The sequence below is a fragment of the Danio rerio genome, chromosome 10 (assembly GCF_052040795.2).
Source record: "Danio rerio strain M-AB ecotype USA chromosome 10, GRCz13ab, whole genome shotgun sequence".
NCBI lineage: Eukaryota > Metazoa > Chordata > Actinopteri > Cypriniformes > Danionidae > Danio > Danio rerio.
Window position 1 is genome coordinate 8,373,919 of NC_141030.1, and position 19,162 is coordinate 8,393,080.

The 19,162-nt window shown below is 38.8% G+C and overlaps 1 protein-coding gene across 2 annotated transcripts; it reads right to left on the reverse strand.

The window, feature by feature from the left end:
• Positions 1–16,733: 16,733 nt before the first annotated feature.
• On the reverse strand, positions 16,734–18,504 carry zgc:173443. 2 transcript variants are annotated; one of them, XM_087268719.1, is made up of 6 exons: positions 18,460–18,504; positions 18,268–18,358; positions 17,950–18,177; positions 17,654–17,865; positions 17,441–17,568; positions 16,734–16,956 (listed from the first exon to the last, which is right to left on the reverse strand). In XM_087268719.1, exons 2-6 carry the CDS (start codon positions 18,323–18,325, stop codon positions 16,812–16,814), a joined length of 771 nt encoding a protein of 256 aa, XP_087124845.1. In that variant the 5' UTR covers positions 18,326–18,358; positions 18,460–18,504; the 3' UTR covers positions 16,734–16,811. The 2 variants fall into 2 exon arrangements, with proteins under 2 accessions (XP_087124845.1, NP_001103326.2); NM_001109856.2 differs by having other exon boundaries at positions 16,736–16,956; positions 18,268–18,353.
• Between the last annotated feature and the right edge of the window lie 658 nt (positions 18,505–19,162).

Sequence of the window (19,162 nt, forward strand, 5' to 3'; positions counted from 1 at the left end):
ACTAATGTGTGCGTGTGTTATGTATTTTTTTAATGTATATTTACTCAGTTGCTTTAACAATTCTTGTAGGTGTTAAAGTTTTTTTTTTTTAATTCTCATCCTTGGGGGTGGGATGGGGGACTGAAGGTTTTTGAATGCTTTTTATTTTATTTATTTATTTTTTTTTTTTGTAGACTGCACAAAAACAAATAAAGGGCTCATAGTGCATATATATTAATGCAGCATTATTTTTCCCCTGCATTGTGGGACTTTTCAGAGCGCGAAAGTTTCAGCGCACTGGAAAAAACTTGTGATTAAGACAGCACTTAAAATAACAAGTGAACTGATCCGTGCACTGACTACTGAACAAAGGTACTGATTGGGACGCACCCTAGATAAGATAATTGATCTATAAGTTTAAAGCTTGAGACAAAACAAAGGCACCCATAATAATTATCTTTCCGAAAGTATCTTTCGGTTTATGGTGAAACAGCTCAGACTTTTTCATCTAGTGTTTAAACGCAAGCCCCATCTGTGAAAGCGGGCCATAGAGTTTTAAGACTTTTGCATTGGAAATTCATTTACATTCATCTTTCAGATTTATATGCATTTTCTATATTGCTTAACTTTACTGTGCGTGACTGCTCTGTTTTTGTTTTTCATTTTATACTTCTGTGAAATTGTGTAACTGATATGAAATGACACAGAAGAAGAAGAAGTGTGTGAAGTTGTTTGTCTGTCTATTTTGTAAGGGGCATGGGTCAGAAAGGTTAAGACACCTAACGTAAACATGATATGGCCTGATTGGAAACCAAAACTCAAGCAGTAAATAAGTAAGAATCCTATACAGGGAAACGATAACTATAATCCATGATGCATGTCTCTAGTGACCTCATAAGCAGTACAGGGGAGAAACCAAATAAAAGGGAGAGCACACTCTGTTTTCGGTGGCTCACTGCAGCAACTGTTGTTGATGTATGATCGTGTGACCTTCTTTGCAAAGAATAAAACTTTAAAAGACACTTTGGGTAAGACTTTGTCTTCTTGACCACTGAGAGAGTCTCCTTAAAGAAAATTGCCACTACACTTATTATTTAGGCCAGACTCCAGTAACTTCAGAATAATAAATTTTAGGACCAAAATACACACTGTAAAAGCTTAAAGGGCCATGAAACCCCCTCGGCAGCAGGGTGTTTTCACACCTCTACTTTGGAAAAAGTCAGAAAAGTGGGCGTGTCCAGCTCTGTTTAGGGGGAGTGTCGGAGGAAGAAAAGAGGCTTGGTATGGGAGTGTCTATTTGGGCGCACTGAATTTCAGAGTCAAAACACACAACCACAGCGGACAATGTGACTGTGTTTACATGGACATCTGTAGTCGAATTATTTGCCAAATTATTAAATGGTGGACTTTAACTGCAGTTTGGCTCTTTCATTCAGGGAATTCATTAATGTCCCTCCCGACAAACGTGATATTTGATCCGAGGCGCTGCTCTAAGCGTGTATTTTTCATGCAATGTTTGATACCGCACGGCGAATGAGAGAAAAAAAAAACTCAGCATTTCCCGGAAACTTACACACGGCAGGTAGCGTCAGAAAGCCGCGTGTGTTATTCCGGTCACTAAATCCAACACGAGGTTATAGTTTGGTTGTAACTGTTAGTGCTAACTATTGCACTCGGTGCAATAGTTTGTTTGATATGAATAAAATACGAACTGAATAAACAAGAAGCACTGGTCGCTCACTTACCAAATCTGTAGAGACAGGACAATCACCAGCAACTAGAGCCGCGTCTTTTTTAAGAGGAGACTACAAGCGAATCCGGATCTCAGCGTTTGCAGATGAGAACAGTTCTCAGGTAAACAATAATCCTCCTTAGAGACATAAGTTATTGTCTCTCTCACAGAGAGAAAATGAAAACAAAACTTAACTGCAGCAAACTATAAAAGCAACACTTTACGCTTGTTTTGCCAACACAACGTGGCATCTTTGCCGTCTACACTGTGACAGTAATGAATATTAATGAAGTTGCACAATAGAGCGCGCTGATTGGTTTTAACCAAGCCTTACTCATGCATTAATGCATCACACTGTAAGACGTAATAAGACTCACTCTGGCACAGACGTCCAGTCTGCACCATGACCGTGACGCAGCTTCAAAAATTCGTTTCAAACCGGAAGTACGAATTTGCTTGAAATAACGCAAAAACAACCAATTTACACTTTTTAGTGAAATATAGGTGTCCTAATAGTGTTTTTAGTAGTGTGGGACACATATACCACTGTCAACAGGTCAAAAAATGTGTTTTGGTGTTTCGTGACCCTTTAAAAACTGGTTCAGATATTTATAAATGATCACATTGAACTAAACAATAAATATAACAGATGAAATTTAACTGAGACGAAGAACAAAAATAAGTACAAAACCCAACATGTAAATCTCTGATAGTATATGGTTGTAATGTTAACCTTTTTTGCTCACAAGATCCTTCATTGGAATATGACAATTATTATTATAATCAATGTAGTAAACAATTATGCTTTCCATTAATATTAAAATGTAAAAAAAACAAATAGAATGAATATAAAATCTTTATAACTTTTGTCACATTGGATCATTAATATTTTTTTCTCAAAAGTATGCTAAAATGGGTGAGGCAGTGGCGCAGTAGGTAGTGCTGTCGCCTCACAGCAAGAAGGTTGCTGGGTCGCTGATTCGAACCTTGGCTCAGTTGGCGTTTCTGTGTGGAGTTTGCATGTTCTCCCTGCCTTCGCGTGGGTTTCCTCCGGGTGCTCCGGTTTCCCCCACAGTCCAAAGACATGCGGTTGTAACCCCGGGGAGATGACACAGACAACTGAATGTAGGATCCAAAAATGCAGGTTTAATCATCGTCAGGCAAGCAAAGGTCAACAGCTATAAATCAGTCGTAATCAGTCGTAAACATGAGTAATCAGTCTAGATGAGGAAGCATGTGTGAGTGTGACCAGAGTGCATGTATGAATATGTAGTCCAGAAATGGCGGATTTGTAGTCCATGGTTATTGTTGGTGAAATCCAATCACTGGTAATCGTGACAGCTGTACAGGTAAATTAGGTAGGCTAAATTGTCCGTAGTGTGTGAATATTTGTGGATAATTATTAATAATAATTCCTTACATTTCTATAGCGCTTTTCTGGGCACTCAAAGCGCTTTACACAGTGGGGGGAATCTCCTCATCTACCACCAGTGTGCAGCATCCACCTGGATGACGCGACGGCAGCCATTTTGCGCCAGACCGCACACCACACACCAGCTGATTGGTGGAGAGAAGACAGTGATGCAGCCAATTGAATATGGGGATGGTTAAGAGGCCATGATGGACAAAGGCCAGTGGGCAGATTTGGCCAGGGTGCCGGGGTTAAACCCCTACTCTTTTTGAAGGACATGCTGGGATTTTAACGACCACAGAGAGTCGGGACCTTGGTTTAACATCTCATCCGAAAGACGGCGCTCACTGAGCAGTATAGCGTCCCCGTCACTTTACTGGGGCATTAGGACCCACACAGACCGCAGGTTGGGGACCCCCTGCTGGCCTCACTAACACCACTTCCGACAGCAACCTAGCTTTCCCATGTGGTCTCCCATCCAGGTACTGACCGGGCGCAGCCCTGCTTAGCTTCAGGGGGCGACCATGTGAGAGTTGCAGAGAGCTAGCTGCCGGCTGTTTCCCAGAGCTGCCGGATGTTTCCCAGAGATGGATTGCAGCTGGAAGGGCATCCGCTGCGTAAAAACTTGTTGGTGGTTCGTTCTACTGTGGCGACTCCGGATTAATAAAGGGACTAAGCCGACAAGAAAATGAATAATGAATGAATGTATGCTAAAATATGGTGCAGTTTAAAACCGTAAGCTCTAGAGACACTGATGTTGGAAATCTAGGTTTGAACCTTGCATTAATGTGTTTTCAATAAATACACAAGAAAAATCATGTCTTTGTTCTGAAATTAAATAAAATCTGAACCAGTAAGCTGCATCTAACCCACACAATACACTTATGCTCTTCAGAACTGAAGCCTTAACAATCAAATCTCTATTGTCTGTTGAGCATAAAGGACACAGATCTTGTTCAGCAGCGTCTTCAAACATTTGGCACACTTCTATCAGAATGTGGCTGCTTCAGATTAGGAATTTTACACTAGGGCTTCAGTCTTTGGGCTCTGTTTTGACAATCCATATGCAAAGTCTAAAGAGCAGAGCCCAATAGCATTAAGGTCGTGTCAAAATCCACTTTTGCCATTTCAAGGATAGAAAAATCCGCTTTGCGCCGTGGGACATGGTCTAACAGGGTTGTGCTTATTCTCTTAATGAGTTCTAGGTGTTTTTTGAGAAGAAACCAGGAAGTTGGCGGACGTTGTAAGTGAAAAAACTGAACTCTTCACTAGAGAGAAAACAGTTAAACAGAGCATCTACAGCGTGAGAATGAGATATGAGCCTCCTCATTCTTTACTTTCACTTTCCCTCATGAAACGTGAAAAGTGTTGTATGCTGTAGCCTGACACGAAGGGATCCATTTGCAGCATATTTATTAGACACAGTTCAATCACAATCATATAACACGCACTTGCGTGCGAACCCACATCAGTAGTATTCAGAATGGGTCTAAGGGCTGGCGGCTGGCTTTCAAGGAGTGATGTGGCAGGCATGGATCAGTGGCAGGCAGGGCTGGGGCAAAAAATCGGCCCTGGCATTTTGGGCCAGAGCGGCCCACTACATTTAATCAAAATGCTATCTATCTATGCACGTCCAATATTTTTATCAACTCCTATTTTAAAAACACAAAAGCCATATATATGAAATAAATAAATACAAACTTTAATCTCAATTTAATTTCTGTATACTGTCCATAAAGATATTTGTTAAGTTATAAAAAATACAGTATTCATTCATTTATTTTTCTTCGCCTTAGTCCCTTATTTATCAGGGGTTGCCGCAGCGGAATGAACTGCCAACTACTCCAGCAAGTTTTATGCAGCAGATGCCTTTCCAGCCACAACCCAATATTGGAAATCACCCATACACACTCATTCACACACACTCATACACTACAGCCAATTTAGCTTATTCAATACACTGTTCACTCAGCCTATATTTCAATAATAAACAACAAAAACTGCCTGCTAATGCATGGGTAGATCTTCAAAGGGAACAGTGTACTTTATAACCTCTTTCAACTCATCCTGCTTGCTGTTTCACTAAACAATGAAAACATAATATAAGGAAAAAATTTTCATTTTGATATTATGATTAACAGACACCAAAACAACAGATAAATGTATACGATAAAGGTAAGCAATCAGTTAATGTGCAGAATCAGTGTATGTGGTTACATAAATTAATATATTAGCTTATCTTTGCACTCAGCCAAAACAGAGTTACTTGAGAACAAGTGATTCAAAAGACATGAGGTGTTAGATAGACAACAAGATGAATTCGATATCACGTTTAACAACTATAGTGAGATAATAGCCAGCGTATGAACTGTCCGACATGCACTAAACTCTCACCTGGGGTTTATGCTCACCTGCTGAACTACTCTTGGCGGAGTGTGTGTGTAGTTACGTGATTTGCGTTTTTAGCCGTGTGCTAGAATGAACGGAGAACTCTTCAGAAGCGCTAAATGAAATGCCAGTGTATTTCCCACAATTTCTCTGCGCCTCCCTTCCGTTTCTTCTCTCTGACTCTCGATTATTTTGAGAAATACACACAGACGACGCACGCTCACACAGAGCCCAAATAGGAGGTTGTGATTGGGCCAGCCCAATGTCAATTAAGAAAAGAACCAATGGGCTGCAGAGTGTCACATGGGCCGGACCGGGCTGGTATGTCCGGGAAAAAAGCATCTACTTTCAGGTCAAACTGAAAGTACTGGTTCAGAGTCGAGATATCAGGCTTGGTTCAGGGCAGGCGACGAGGATCAGAGTACAAGCAAGGTTCGGGGCAGGCAGAAGGCAACACAGAGTCAGGAAAAGTCCAGGTAATACACGGGAGATCAGGCAAGGAGATAAAGCTCAGAAATGTCAGACATGGCATAACAAGACTTCGCACTGGACTGGTGTGTGAGTGAGGCTTATATCTGTGAGCGTGGGTCATTAACGGGATGAGTCTCAGGTGTGTGTGCTTATCAGTTTAAGTGGATGACGTAATGCTAGAAGTCCGGTGATGGTGGCCTCTGCTGGCCAGCGAGGGGAATGACTGGGACCGAGTCGGTGACATATGCACAGATATTTATTAGCCTATAAATAATTAATTTTGCTTGTTAAGCGGAAAGATTTCAAAACTATTTCTAAATTCAGTTCTAATTTCCAGCAAACGAATAAATGAACAATAATAACTAAGTGTGGTCAAAAAAAAAAAAAAGAGTTATATCCCAATACACATGCTGTGCCCCATATGGTCTAAAACATAACAGGGGGACAAATCTTAGCTTGTTTTTAATAAAACAAATATGAATATGCATATAATAAATAATTCTGCTAATAACAATAATAACATTATTAATATTAATAACATTATTTATGACAGCAAGTTGTCATGCATAAACTGAAAAAGTCCCCCGAGATGAAGGCATGAAAGTATGGTTTTTATATTTATGTAGGCTAGAAAATAATATTTTTTCAAATATTTGAATCCTTTTATTCTTTTTTTATATGTAAAGATATTTGTGTAGTGCTCTACATCCTGTGTGTATTAAGCAATGTGTAAGCGAGGCGCACAAATAACACGCTCTGCGCTGGACTATAGGCCTGCTTTGATCTGATCTATTGAACAGACTACTTTAGATCCTCAAAATAGCAGCGCACCAGCAATGCTTCTTCTTTGGTTCTCGGCGAAGGCGGTCGCTCTTCTTCCCGCTCCGTCCCATATCTCTCCTTGCAAGCACCTCTTGTCTCGTCTTATTCTATCTCTGAGGCTCTCCTTGTCCTGCTTTCCAAACGAAAAAGGAATTATGGATTTGATCAACTGCTCTCTGAATGCAATTGACACCATCTTCTCAACGAGATCGCTGGGCTCCGGGGAACCCAGCTGTCCTGCGGGGACGCTCGCAGCTGGACACGTGATGGACGGGTGGGAGAAGTGGAGAGTCCTGTGTCTAGCTGCTCTGTCTCTGGAGGATATTGAAGATATCTACCTATCCGGAACTTTGATAACAGGGTTTCTGCTGATGGGCTTATGCGGGGCCCTGAGATATCAGAAACTGATAAAAGCGGTCAGCACAGCTCAAAACCCCACAAGGCTGGCCGGCTTGATGGAAACACTGATGGGTAGGGTCGCGAATCAGACTATGGTCCTCGACCGCGAATTGGAAACCATCGAGTTGAAGCTTGCGGCTCTGCAACAAATTTTGGCCAGATCGGGAGACGAGTGATGGACATTAAATATCTGTGAAATTGGCAGATATTGACATAAAGTTGAAGTATCTTACTGTCTTTTTTTTCGGCTCTCCTCTTACTCCTGCCAGACGGCCTCGGCTGGAAGTAAACAACTCCCTGGGATAAGCAAGATAAGCGGACGCTCTGAAATTCCTGCCCCTGTCAAGGACACCTGCGGGACACTGGACTATGCAGGCTCACACACACACAAACATATCTACAGACAAACATTCACCACCGATCCCCATCCAAACGCCTTTGTGTGCTTTTACCCATGTGGGGCGTGTGCGGGACTGTGACTTGCGCCTGAAATGGCTGCTGGACCGGTTGGCTGCCCGCACTCAACGGACTGTTTTCCATTACCCCTGTTACCATCCCCTTTGTGTATGTTGTGTCTTGCCGGTGTGCTTATGCTAAGGTAGGGCTGTTTTTCTCCCTTTTCTCACTTTACTAAGCCTAACTCTCCAAATGTATCTTCGTTTCTAAATGCTACCTCCTATGATCTGTCTCCCCACACTGAAAAGTGTGATGTTTTGTGTATGGTCTGGGGGGTCCAATTTCGCTATACGAAAGTGTAGTGACAAATAAAGGCGTGATTGATTGATTGATGCACCTTAACACACCTCTTTTTTTTTTTTTAGACCAAAATGCCAATGGGCACACATATGAGCGCAAATGCTTTTGCTATTTAAACAACGTGGTGTGAAATGTCAAAACAACTCTTGCGCCAAGCTGAAACTAGAAAACAACAATTGCGTCGCGCCTTGCGCCGCATTGCGCCATGTGTATGATAGTGAACTTTGTGTGTTACTCTTGTCATGCCCCGCAGGGTCATCTCACTTGTCAAAATTTGAAACATCTGTATCGGTACATGTGTCTCTCAAGGCCAACACTCAATAGATTTGTTCCATCTTGGAGCTTTTTTTTTATTGCAATGTATTCTTGAATTTGAAATATTCATATATGCTATCTACCTTTTGACTTTTATAAAACAATATTTTTAAATATAAAATTTGTTTACTCACTTTACTTCAGCTTAGGCACTTATTTTTGTACTGCATGTATGTTATCGAGTCCTCTAAGGTATCCAAATACTTTTTTGTTTTTGTCTTTGCAGATATTTAAGAAACATGCTATGTGAACATACTTGGTTATCTGAAAAACAATGCTAAAAAAATTGCAAAAAAATGTGGTTCTGTCTAGCTTTCAGTGTAAGGCTCAATCGTCAGGATTACCCACTCCTGTTTGCCATCAATCTGGCAACATGTGTGTCTGTGAAGTCATGGGAGGAGGGATCATGTGAAAAAAACACCTCTCCAATATTTAGAATTTGGAGCGCAATACCTAGTTTGACCAATAGGTGTCAAACCTACATATTGCGACTTCAACGTAACTTGTAGTAGGTGTAATTTAAAGTTATGGAGACCCATGTGTCGAAACTATGTTGTCAGCAAGATGACGCTGTACCCTTTACAGTTGTTAACGTCTACACCTACTCCACACCTAAACATCAGTTATAAACGTCTATACCTATATGTCAAACGTACAGCCCACGGGCTTGATCATTCCCAAAACGGGTTTAATCCGGCCCACGAGATGATTCCGTAAAGTATAAAAATGAGATGCAATTTTTCAATAAAAGAAACTGCTGTTCCAATTGTATCCACTGGATGGTGCAATTGCAAACTGTTAATTTCATCCAATCCAGAAGCCTGAAACTCCATCAGTGGGACAGCCTTCTCAGAGAGAAAGACCACATGTATGCCCTGCCATACTACACTGAGGTGTTCTCTCAAGGAAAGGTAACTAATAACGTTTGGTCAGTTTAGTGGCTATTTCGTATGAACTCAGTCGTATGAAAATGTACGATATAAAAAAGGAGGCGTTGCACCCAACCACATCCCCCAAACCCAACCATCATTGGTGGAAAAGCAAATCGTACTAAAATGTACGAGTGAGATTGTATGAATTCATATGAATTAGCCACTAAATCAAAAAGTTACAAACTGCTGTGAGATCGTATTGTACTCAGGCCTCAAGCTTTATGCTTTATGTTGATCAATATTAAAACAAAGAAAACAATTTGAAGTTGTTGTTTTTAAGTTATATATTCTATGATTTTACCCATCCTGCCCACTTAGGAATACATTTTCTTCCATGTTAAAATGAATTTGACACCCCTGGGGTCCGTTCTTCGTACGTGGATTACTCAGTTAGCTGGATTTGGGTATTGACGATTTGACACGATCCAGGATCGTTTCGTTCCTCAAAGCTGATCCGAGAGTTGTTGTCATAGCAACAGTTCTGCTGGCTTAAACCTGATTTAGAGCAGGTTCAATTTATATAAACAGGATTAGATCGGCTCAGTTCAAAGAAATATAATACAGAAAGTATGTTCCGAATTCTGATATTTTCTTACAGTAGTAGTTATATAGACTTGGGAAAAGAGTAAATATTTTTTTAACTATATATATATATACACACATACATACATATATATATATATATATATATATATATATATATATATATATATATATATATATATATATATATATATATATATATAAATATAAAAGTTATAGTTATTAATAAAATAAATAAAGTTATATATATTAATAAAACTTATGCAATCTGCACTCTAGAAATAAAAATACAAAGACTGCCACCTGGTGGAGCACAGAGAAAACTTATTGATATGAACTTTTTAGATCGCTTAGTACAAATTGTGTATAATAAACATGCACAATATGTGACTTTTTTTTAAAGCAATAATACATTTATGCAGTCATGAACATGTTTTGATAGTTAATATGCCAGTGATTTGATGCTTCACAAAAGTTGCAGACGCCTTTAACCAAAATCAAAATGCTTTTGTAAACAACCAGTTATTCTTTACACCGATTAAAAAAATGGCTACTATAATAAAGAAAAACTTTTCTAAATGTAGAACTAAATACATTGATATGCATTGAAATACATGATGAATACTCTTGACAAATAAAAGTGTAAAGCCTGCAGCTCACAACAAATGTTGAAGGTTATTGCGTGTCATACTGAACAAACCGTTTGCTGCTAATTTGATGTAATTTTGCTCAAATGGATAACTGAATATCAATCGGATTATCCAAACATTCTAATCTGATTCACGAACTTGTTTGAAGAACCAAATTAGCAAGAGATGAGTTATCGAGATGAAAACATCCAGGATCTGCCAAATCATCTTAGATCATTTAAGCGAGGTATGAAGAACGGACCCCTGATCTATACCTACTACAACCCTAAACCAAACCATCACCAGCCATGAGTTGCGGAGGCTTTCCTACTTGACCTGCTTGCCTTTTTACTGCTGTTTGCAACCATAGGGATGTCAGCATGCGGAGTTGCTAAATGAATGAATATAATGTCACATTTAATGAATAGGTTGTGGATAAACTTGGACAAAGCTCAGAAAAACATTTGGTGAAAATGTTCTCTGATAAGCATTTACACTGTCTTGCCAACAACATCTTGTTGTGATATCTTGCATGGTTCAATAGGCTCTTAAGTGGCTCTAACTTACTACAAAATACACCCCGTTCATGTTGTGACTTTTTCTTGCAATACGCAGACAGATATACTTGACTTCAAAAGCCTTTAAAAAAATAATCATAAAATAATAATAATAATTATATATATATATATATATATATATATATATATATATATATATATATATATATATATATATAGCAACAACATCTGGCTATACAGTCACCTCAGGCTTATCCAACACAACATGACAACGAAAAACTTTACCTCCAGCCACGTCATTTCCCAGGATGATGCTTACGCCCTCCACCGACAGTTCCCTCCGTACTCCAACTCGAGCTTGGCCTGTGACCAGATCTGATTTTAAAAAGACAGTATGCAAGGGTACTTAAATACAGCTCAGTTCTATTCCTCAGACTCGTACATCTGTACCAGTGTATGTTTTATCAGAGAAAGGTAACACTCCTGCTAAAATGAAAGACTGGGCAGCTCCCGTATCCCTCAGGATGGATACTGTTTGGCCTGGTGGGTCAGCTGAAAGAGACACAGAGCCAGTTATCAGCAAGGGTTTATAGCCAGAATCCTGGGGTGGTTGAAATGAGGGGACAGATACAGAATTAGCTTGAGCAAAAGTTACACTCTTTGACTACAGAAGCAGACTTCTGTTTAATGCTTTGCAGTCAGATATCAGGTGACCAGGATCTAGGCAGTAAAAGCATACACACTTATGGCTTGAATAATCCAGCTTGGGTTTAACTTTCTCTGACTTTTCAGAGGAAAGAACGGGTGAGACTGCCTTTGCCTGTTCATTTGCAAAACCTTGATGCCTGAATTGACGTGTACTTGAAAAAACTGACCTATGGGTCAACAGCAGTCAAGGAACAGCAGGAACAGCAGTCAAGGGTGAGGAAGGTCTTGAACAGGGCTATTCAATTAGTTTGTCATGGGGGCCAGTTCATGAAAAGCATCCCAAACGAAGGGCCGAAGAGATATAACTTGCAATATAAGTGATGACACAACAGCACATAAGAGCTCATATGCTGTATATTTTTGCTCCTTAAGACATCCACGTTGGCTTTTTTATATTAAAATGTTAATATATTGTTTTTAGAAGCTACATAATATCAGTGCATTGTACAATAGACATTTTTTTAAACAAACATTCGAATGTTGTATTTCAAAGCACAACAAAAGCAGTGCATTGCTAAAGTAGGCTTCTTCTACATTCAGACAAATTCATAAGTTAAGTTTTGAATAACAATTAGGGATGCAGCAACTATAGATTTTGGTTGTACGATTATATAGTCTGAAGAATAATCATGCTTTCACTGTTATCACATCTAATGTAAATTCAAGCTTTATATTAGGTAAGTAGCTATTTAGAATAAGTGTTGTTGCCATCTGCATTCATGCATACATAGTCATTTTAATAATAATTCGTCTAACATACAGTATATTTTGTTTACATTGCACTGATAGGCACGCACAACTCTCACCGTGAGATGTTTTCCACTGCGTGCGCCCAGAAAGACGCAAATGCGTCGCTCCGCTGGCGCCCGCATATTGTCATATATTCTTACCTTAGAAATAACAATCTTGCAAGCGGAAAAGACGTGATATGGGAACGGCCGCTGCTATTGTTAATCCTGTGTGTATGCGTATTAGCCTCGGTGTACTTCAAACTTAAAACTAGCGCACAGGCAACTTGGCATTTTGCAGTGGTTTCGTTTCGTTCCGTTCCGTGCAACAGAAATGCGGCTTAGAGAAGACTTTACGATCAATAAACTGTGACGTATTAAAGGGCAGTTAATAGTGAAATCGGCTAATCGTTGCATCCCTATTAACGATATCAGTGCATTGTACAAATAGCCTTTTCTACAAACATGTTTTCGCTCACTTATGATGACTCACGCTCTGTGCAGCCTTTAACTGCAGCTCGTGCTGTTACTGAACAGACGCACGTAACTTCAAAACTATAGCAGCCGTTTGTCGACTGAACTAAATTTATTTTTGATGTCTTGGTCACAGTGTTTGGAGGGCCGGAACAAAGTGCCTCGGGGGCCAGATTCGGCCCGCGGGCCGCCTATTGAATAGCCCTGGTCTAGAACTTAGAGCTGGCACAGGCTTATGGCATAGAGCTTCTGCCTCAAGTGTCAAAGTTTTCAGCTTAAAGCCTCGCTCAGCTTGTACTTCAAATCGCAGGAAGATGAACAAGTAGAGTTTCATGCTCTTGTTTAATGGCCAATCCAAGCTCCTTTAGCTTTATCTCCAATAAAGAATCCATAATTGGCTCAATACCAATAGGAACAGAATCAACATTAGTTTCAGCTATTTCAACTAATTCCTGCTCCTCTAGCCCTTCAGTTTCTGACTCAACTGCTAGGAGACCAGAATTTACCAACTCAAAATATAGTTCATCTTTTAAAACTGCTTTTGTGACATCCCTAGACACACAGATATTGAAGAACTCAGCAATTAACATCAAATCCTTCTTATGGCAACAATTGAAAACTTCTACTGTGGGAGCAAGGCTAAACTCATTCAAATCAAACTCCATTTTACAAAGTAACCTATCTGACCCTTTCCCAAAAAAAGAAAACAGCCAAAACTTCAATTAGCTTGAGAGAAAAAAAAAAAACACTAACAAGTTACAAAACTTCCCCAAAATTCAAACAAATTGCAGAATACAGGAATTCACCAAGTCAAATTTCACCTAAAGTAATGTTTTTTTTGTTCAAATCCAATGGATGAGCCGCCAATGTTCATTGTTTCGTCCCTGATGTTAAATGTCTAGGAGTAGGAACAACAGTAAAAAGTTTTAAATGTTGGTTGGGGTGAGTGTGGATCAGTTCCCTGCCCTCACGACAACACACCAAACTCAAGTTAAAGAATTTATTAACAGAAATGTACAATAATAAAACAAAACTGGGAAGCAAAAATAGACTTCAGGAGCGGAGGAAAGGCCAAAAAAAACAAACAAAATAGTACACTCTAGCTAGTTAGGGAGTATAACTGTCTAAACTGACAAAGTAAAATTAAACCAACAATAGAAATGTACACTAACTCCTTAACTAAACATAAACAAGAGAAAAAGGGGTTTAGAAATAAAATGGCACCCACCTCTCAATGGCTTCCAAACACAAGGTTAATTTTCAAAAGCAGAGTTCAAGTGGGTGGAAAAGCTTTAACAATAGATTTTAACTTCAACAAGTTAGCCACAACAGCAACAATAATCTTTCCCAACCAAACAACCAGGCAGGAGAGAGACCACACTCTGGAAGCAAGCTTCAATGTGCCTTGCAACTGGCAGGCTTTTAAGCTTGCCTTTATTACCTTTTAAAGGGGGGGGGGGGGGGGGGGTAGTAACCAAACACAATAATGAATTCAAACACAATGGAATGTAACAATACATATACATACGGGTTATATATTCAGAGCCCCTTAATTTTTTTACTTTTTTAAATTGCAGCCAATTGCTAAAATCATTTAAGTGAATTTTTTTCTTCATTAATGTACACACAGCACCTCATATTAACAGAAAAACACAGAATTGTTGACAGTTTTGCAGATTTATTAAAAGAGAAAAACTTAAATAATAATCAACTAATTTATTAAATGCAAGGATTTTCAAATCAACGTATTTAAAAGGCACAATGCGATGGAAAAGAGCATAAAAATCCTTTACCAGATGGCAAATCATTCATATTCTCATTTGTATATATATATATATATATATGTGTGTGTGTGTGTGTGTGTGTGTGTGTGTGTGTGTTTGTGTGTGTGTATGTGTGTGTGTGTGTGTGTGTGTGTGTGTGTGTGTGTGTGTGTGTGTGTGTGTGTGTGTGTCTGTGTTTATAAAGAGTTCAGAGATCAACAGTTAAGAACTCTAATTGCCATCTGAATTTTTTCTTCAAAACATTTTTTACCTTATTATGTTAGTAAAGTAAAATTACTGAATCTACACATACTTTATGGAAAATTACCATATTTTTATGAACTGATACAATGCTCAGTTCACAAAAACGTAGCTTAGTGCTTAAAAAAAACTTAGTCATTCAATGCACTAATGTGTTTATGTGTGTTTACAATTAGCAAACAGATTTTCACAACATTAGTAACTACACAGTTACCTTTAAACAAAAAAAGATGCAACATAACATCAGATACACTGAGTTCATCTTGGACTTGCACACAAATGCTACTATCCTCCACGATGGTGAGACAAATTTTTTTTACAGTATTTTGCTGTTTTTTTTCTTGATTTTACGGTAAAATATAGGCAGTTGTGGTTGCCAGTAATCTACCGTTTTTAACATTTTACATTCGTAAATTTAGTTTACAAAGTATTTCTGTTAAAAATACATTCCACAGTCTGTATTTTACATCAAACACATTTAACCCCTCAAATTCCAGAGCAAAATCCTCACTAGTGTCCTCACTACAGAGGGTTGAACACTCAGACAGTGATGAAGTTAATGAGATAATTAAGTGTCTAATTAAAGGAGGATTAAGAATTCTTGATGAACAACTGTTAACAAGCAGAATCACTGAAGGAAAGAAAAACACAAATTACAGCCAAAGCCAACGATTAAATCAACCAAAGTAATAAGTGAAGCTCCTGATGTGTGGAGTTGTTTAATGATCTCTGCTGAGAAATTATATTTATATTGTGTAATTAGTTTTATTTTGATCAATTATTGTTGTGATTTAGAGTTTTATTTTCAATTGATTTCATCTTTGGTTTTTGGCTGTAATTTGTGTTTTTCTTTCCTTCATTGATTTTGCTTGTTAACTGCAGGTGTTCATCAGTGTCTGAATTTACTCATTTGTGGTCACTCCCTCTGTCTAGTGGACTAAACTAATTGACTAATTTAGGAATTAGTGAATGAGGGTGTGTGGTGAGATTTCAGACACTCTGATTAGTTTCTCGAAAACAAAGGTTAGATCTGTTACAGCTATTTTTTGTATTTTGTACAGAAATGAGCTGTAAATCATTTAACAGGTTTTCACTGTAGATTGTACAGACTTTTACCGTTTAATTACAGACATATTCACAGTGTATGAAGCGTGGCTATCATTTATTTCGACCAGTGCAGCTACAGTCATATTTTAAATATTGTTGGTTTCATTAGACTAAAGAAAAAAGGCCCACTTCTGTAGAAATTATCATTTAAACCAATCAAAAGCACTTTGAAATTTGTGTTGACCTAAACTATTATGAAGCTAACTAAAGGAATATTTCACACAAATGAAATATTGTCATCGTTTACTCATCCTTCTCTTGTTCACAACCTGACATTAGTGGGTTCCAGCACCAAACATCCTTCAAAATATATTTTGCATTCAACAGAAAGAACTCAGAGGTTTAAAAATCACATTTGGTTGAGTAAATGAGATCATTTGCATTTTTGGATGAACTAAATAGTCTGTACTAACTGAATATTATCCTATTTGATGGACATATTACACAAAGTTGAATGAACATGTTTTATCCTGTTTTAGATCAGTTTAATTGCATTTAATTATAAAACTAGGCACAACTAACGTCAATGTGCTACTCAAAGTTGTGAAACCTGATTTAACTGAAACTGATCTTCAAAACTGAGAGTTTCTTGCTCAGTGGAAGACAGTGTACATTTCATATTTTTAAAAAATCTTTACTAATACCCCTAAAGGAATCTAATCTACGGCCACCAGAAGTGACAGATTCATTCACTACACAAAGTCAAATGGATCTGAAGCAAATACAAAAGAAATGTGACACCAATAATACACTTTAGTAATGTTTGAGACAACAGAAAGAACAGGACCGAAACACAGTGTAAGATTAAGCTTTTATTTGTCTGTTAATGATTTCTTTAGGGTTTTCATTAATGAAGGAGTTTCTGATGATTCAGATTATAGAGTACATTTACGGATGGAGCCATCAACACAGACAACCCACAGCACTCCCAGGTCAAAGGAAACGTGTTTGTGACCATTGGGACAGGCAATCATTGAGATCCAGTCTGTGCCAGCAGGGTTAGACCGACTCACACCAACTCTGCAGCAGACAAACAAAGAATAAAGAATGGGTTTTAGGAAGAAAATCATACTTGACAAAATGTCATTCATTCATTTTCTTCTCGGCTTAGTCCCTTTATTAATCTGGGGTCAACACAGCGGAATGAACTCCCAACTTATCCAGCAAGTTTTTACGCAGCGGATGCCCTTCCAGCCGCAACCCATCTCTGGGAAACATCCACACACACATTCACACACACACACACACACTTATACACTACGGACAATTTAGGCTACCCAATTCACCTGTACTGCATGTCTTTGGACTGTGGGGGAAACCGGAGCACCCGGAGGAAACCCACGTGAACACAGGTAGAACATGCAAACTCCACACAGAAACGCCAACTGAGCCGAGGCTCGAACCAGTGACCCAGCGACCTTTCTGCTGAGAGGCACTACCTACTTCGCCTCTGCTTCGCCCACAAAAATGTCATGTTACTAATTGTTTGAACTGTTCAGCTCACCTTTGGAATAGTTTTGCTTCGTAGTTGACACCAAAGACACTGCCATCCGTTCCTACTTCAATCATGGACAAAAGGCCAGGAATATTTACAAAAGTCCCATCCCCAGAACAGGCATTACTGGACACACCCTGTAAGAAACCCCCCCAAAAAATGTTTTGTTTTTGTCTTTGCAAAATGATACTTCAGTCACTGTATTTAACATTGGGACATTACCTTCATGATAAAGATATGGTCATCAGAGTTCACACCCCAGCAGCTGTAAGGGCCACAGCTGTAATACTTCAGCTTTCCATTAAGGGTAACCCAAGGAGTGGTGCTGGATGGCCAATGGTTGCTAGCGTCCATGTTTAAACAAAAGATGTCATCATTCATATTGACGCCTGCAATGATCTGATCACCTCCAGCATCCACCTGCTTGAGAAGACCTTAAAAAAAAAAGGTTGGCTAAAATATTAAAAATTACTTTTTTTAACAGATATATTTTGGATCATTGGAAAAAATTTTTATACCTGGAAACCCAACAAATCTGCCACTCATCAATTTGAAGATGTAGTAGGTTTTGTTAACCCCCAGCTGACCAGCAGGACCAACACTGAAGTGCTTTAGAGATCTGCTGACCAGATTGAAGACATCATCTTGCAGCACAAACGCTTGATTTAGATCGTTCACTCCAACCACTGAACCAGACCCAGCGTCAATCTGCTTCAGGTTACCATTCATTATGGTACAATCTAAAGCTGCAAAACCCACACAAAATAGATAGAGCCTTTACAATATTTAAGAAGACAATAAAAGAAAATATATTTAAAAAAAAGAACAGCATTTACCCAGAGTGTAAAGGATCTGGCAACTCAAGAGCAGCAAAACACCTTGATAAACCTTCATTGCTCCACAATACAGTTTTTGTTTGGACCTGTTCTTAACCAAAAATAAAATACATGAATTACATTTAAGAGTCAAAGTAAAGTTAAATGGGTAAAGAATCAACAACACAATGACAGCAATTAAATAAAGAGAACCTTGTCTTGTTTGAGCAGGATTCAGCAAGTCGTTCACCAGTAGTTGCACGAATTGGAGAATGCAATGCTTTAAATGCGCACACTTAAACCCGCCCCTAACCCAACCCCTCACAGTGATGTCACTAGCTCCACTGAGTGCATTGTGTCTGAGACAGTGTGTCTCAACTTGCATATGCAAGTCTGCACTCAGATACTATTGGTGAATTCGGGTGCTGGTAAGGTGATGATGAGCTTGCTTCACTATACATTGGGACACACAGTGTGACATGAGAACGTCTTCGATGTACATGATCAAAACTGGAGTTTCTAAACAACAGAAGAACTAATCATTTTCAAATATTAATTTGACTAATAAAAGCATGGCTTAATAATTTGATTGATCCATATACCAGCACCAATACAACCATTAAACAATTACAAAGGATTGCTCAATTTTTACTAATCTAGCTCTGTTCGTTTGAGTTAAAAATGAATAAATAACAGATTCTTACTAGAAAAACATCTCTTGTTTTTCAGTAAGTTTGATGATTTGGGTCACACGATTCATATTTCGAGCTTCCGTTAAGGCCTCATAGTGCATATATCAATGCAGCAGGATTTTCCCCTGCATTGTGGGACTTTTCAGAGGGTGAAAGTTTAGGGCACTGGAAAAAACTTGTGATTAAGACAGCACTTAAAATGGCTGGTGAACTGGTCCGTGCAC

Coding starts and splice junctions, on each gene's coding strand:
- zgc:173443 (XM_087268719.1), bottom strand. CDS start 18,325: ATGAAGGTTTATCAAGGTGTTTTGCTGCTCTTGAGTTGCCAGATCCTT. Junction 18,178..18,267: donor CCAGATCCTTTACACTCTGG/GTAAATGCTGTT, acceptor TGGGTTTTGCAG/CTTTAGATTGTACCATAATG. Junction 16,957..17,440: donor GAAGCAAAACTATTCCAAAG/GTGAGCTGAACA, acceptor TGTCTGCTGCAG/AGTTGGTGTGAGTCGGTCTA.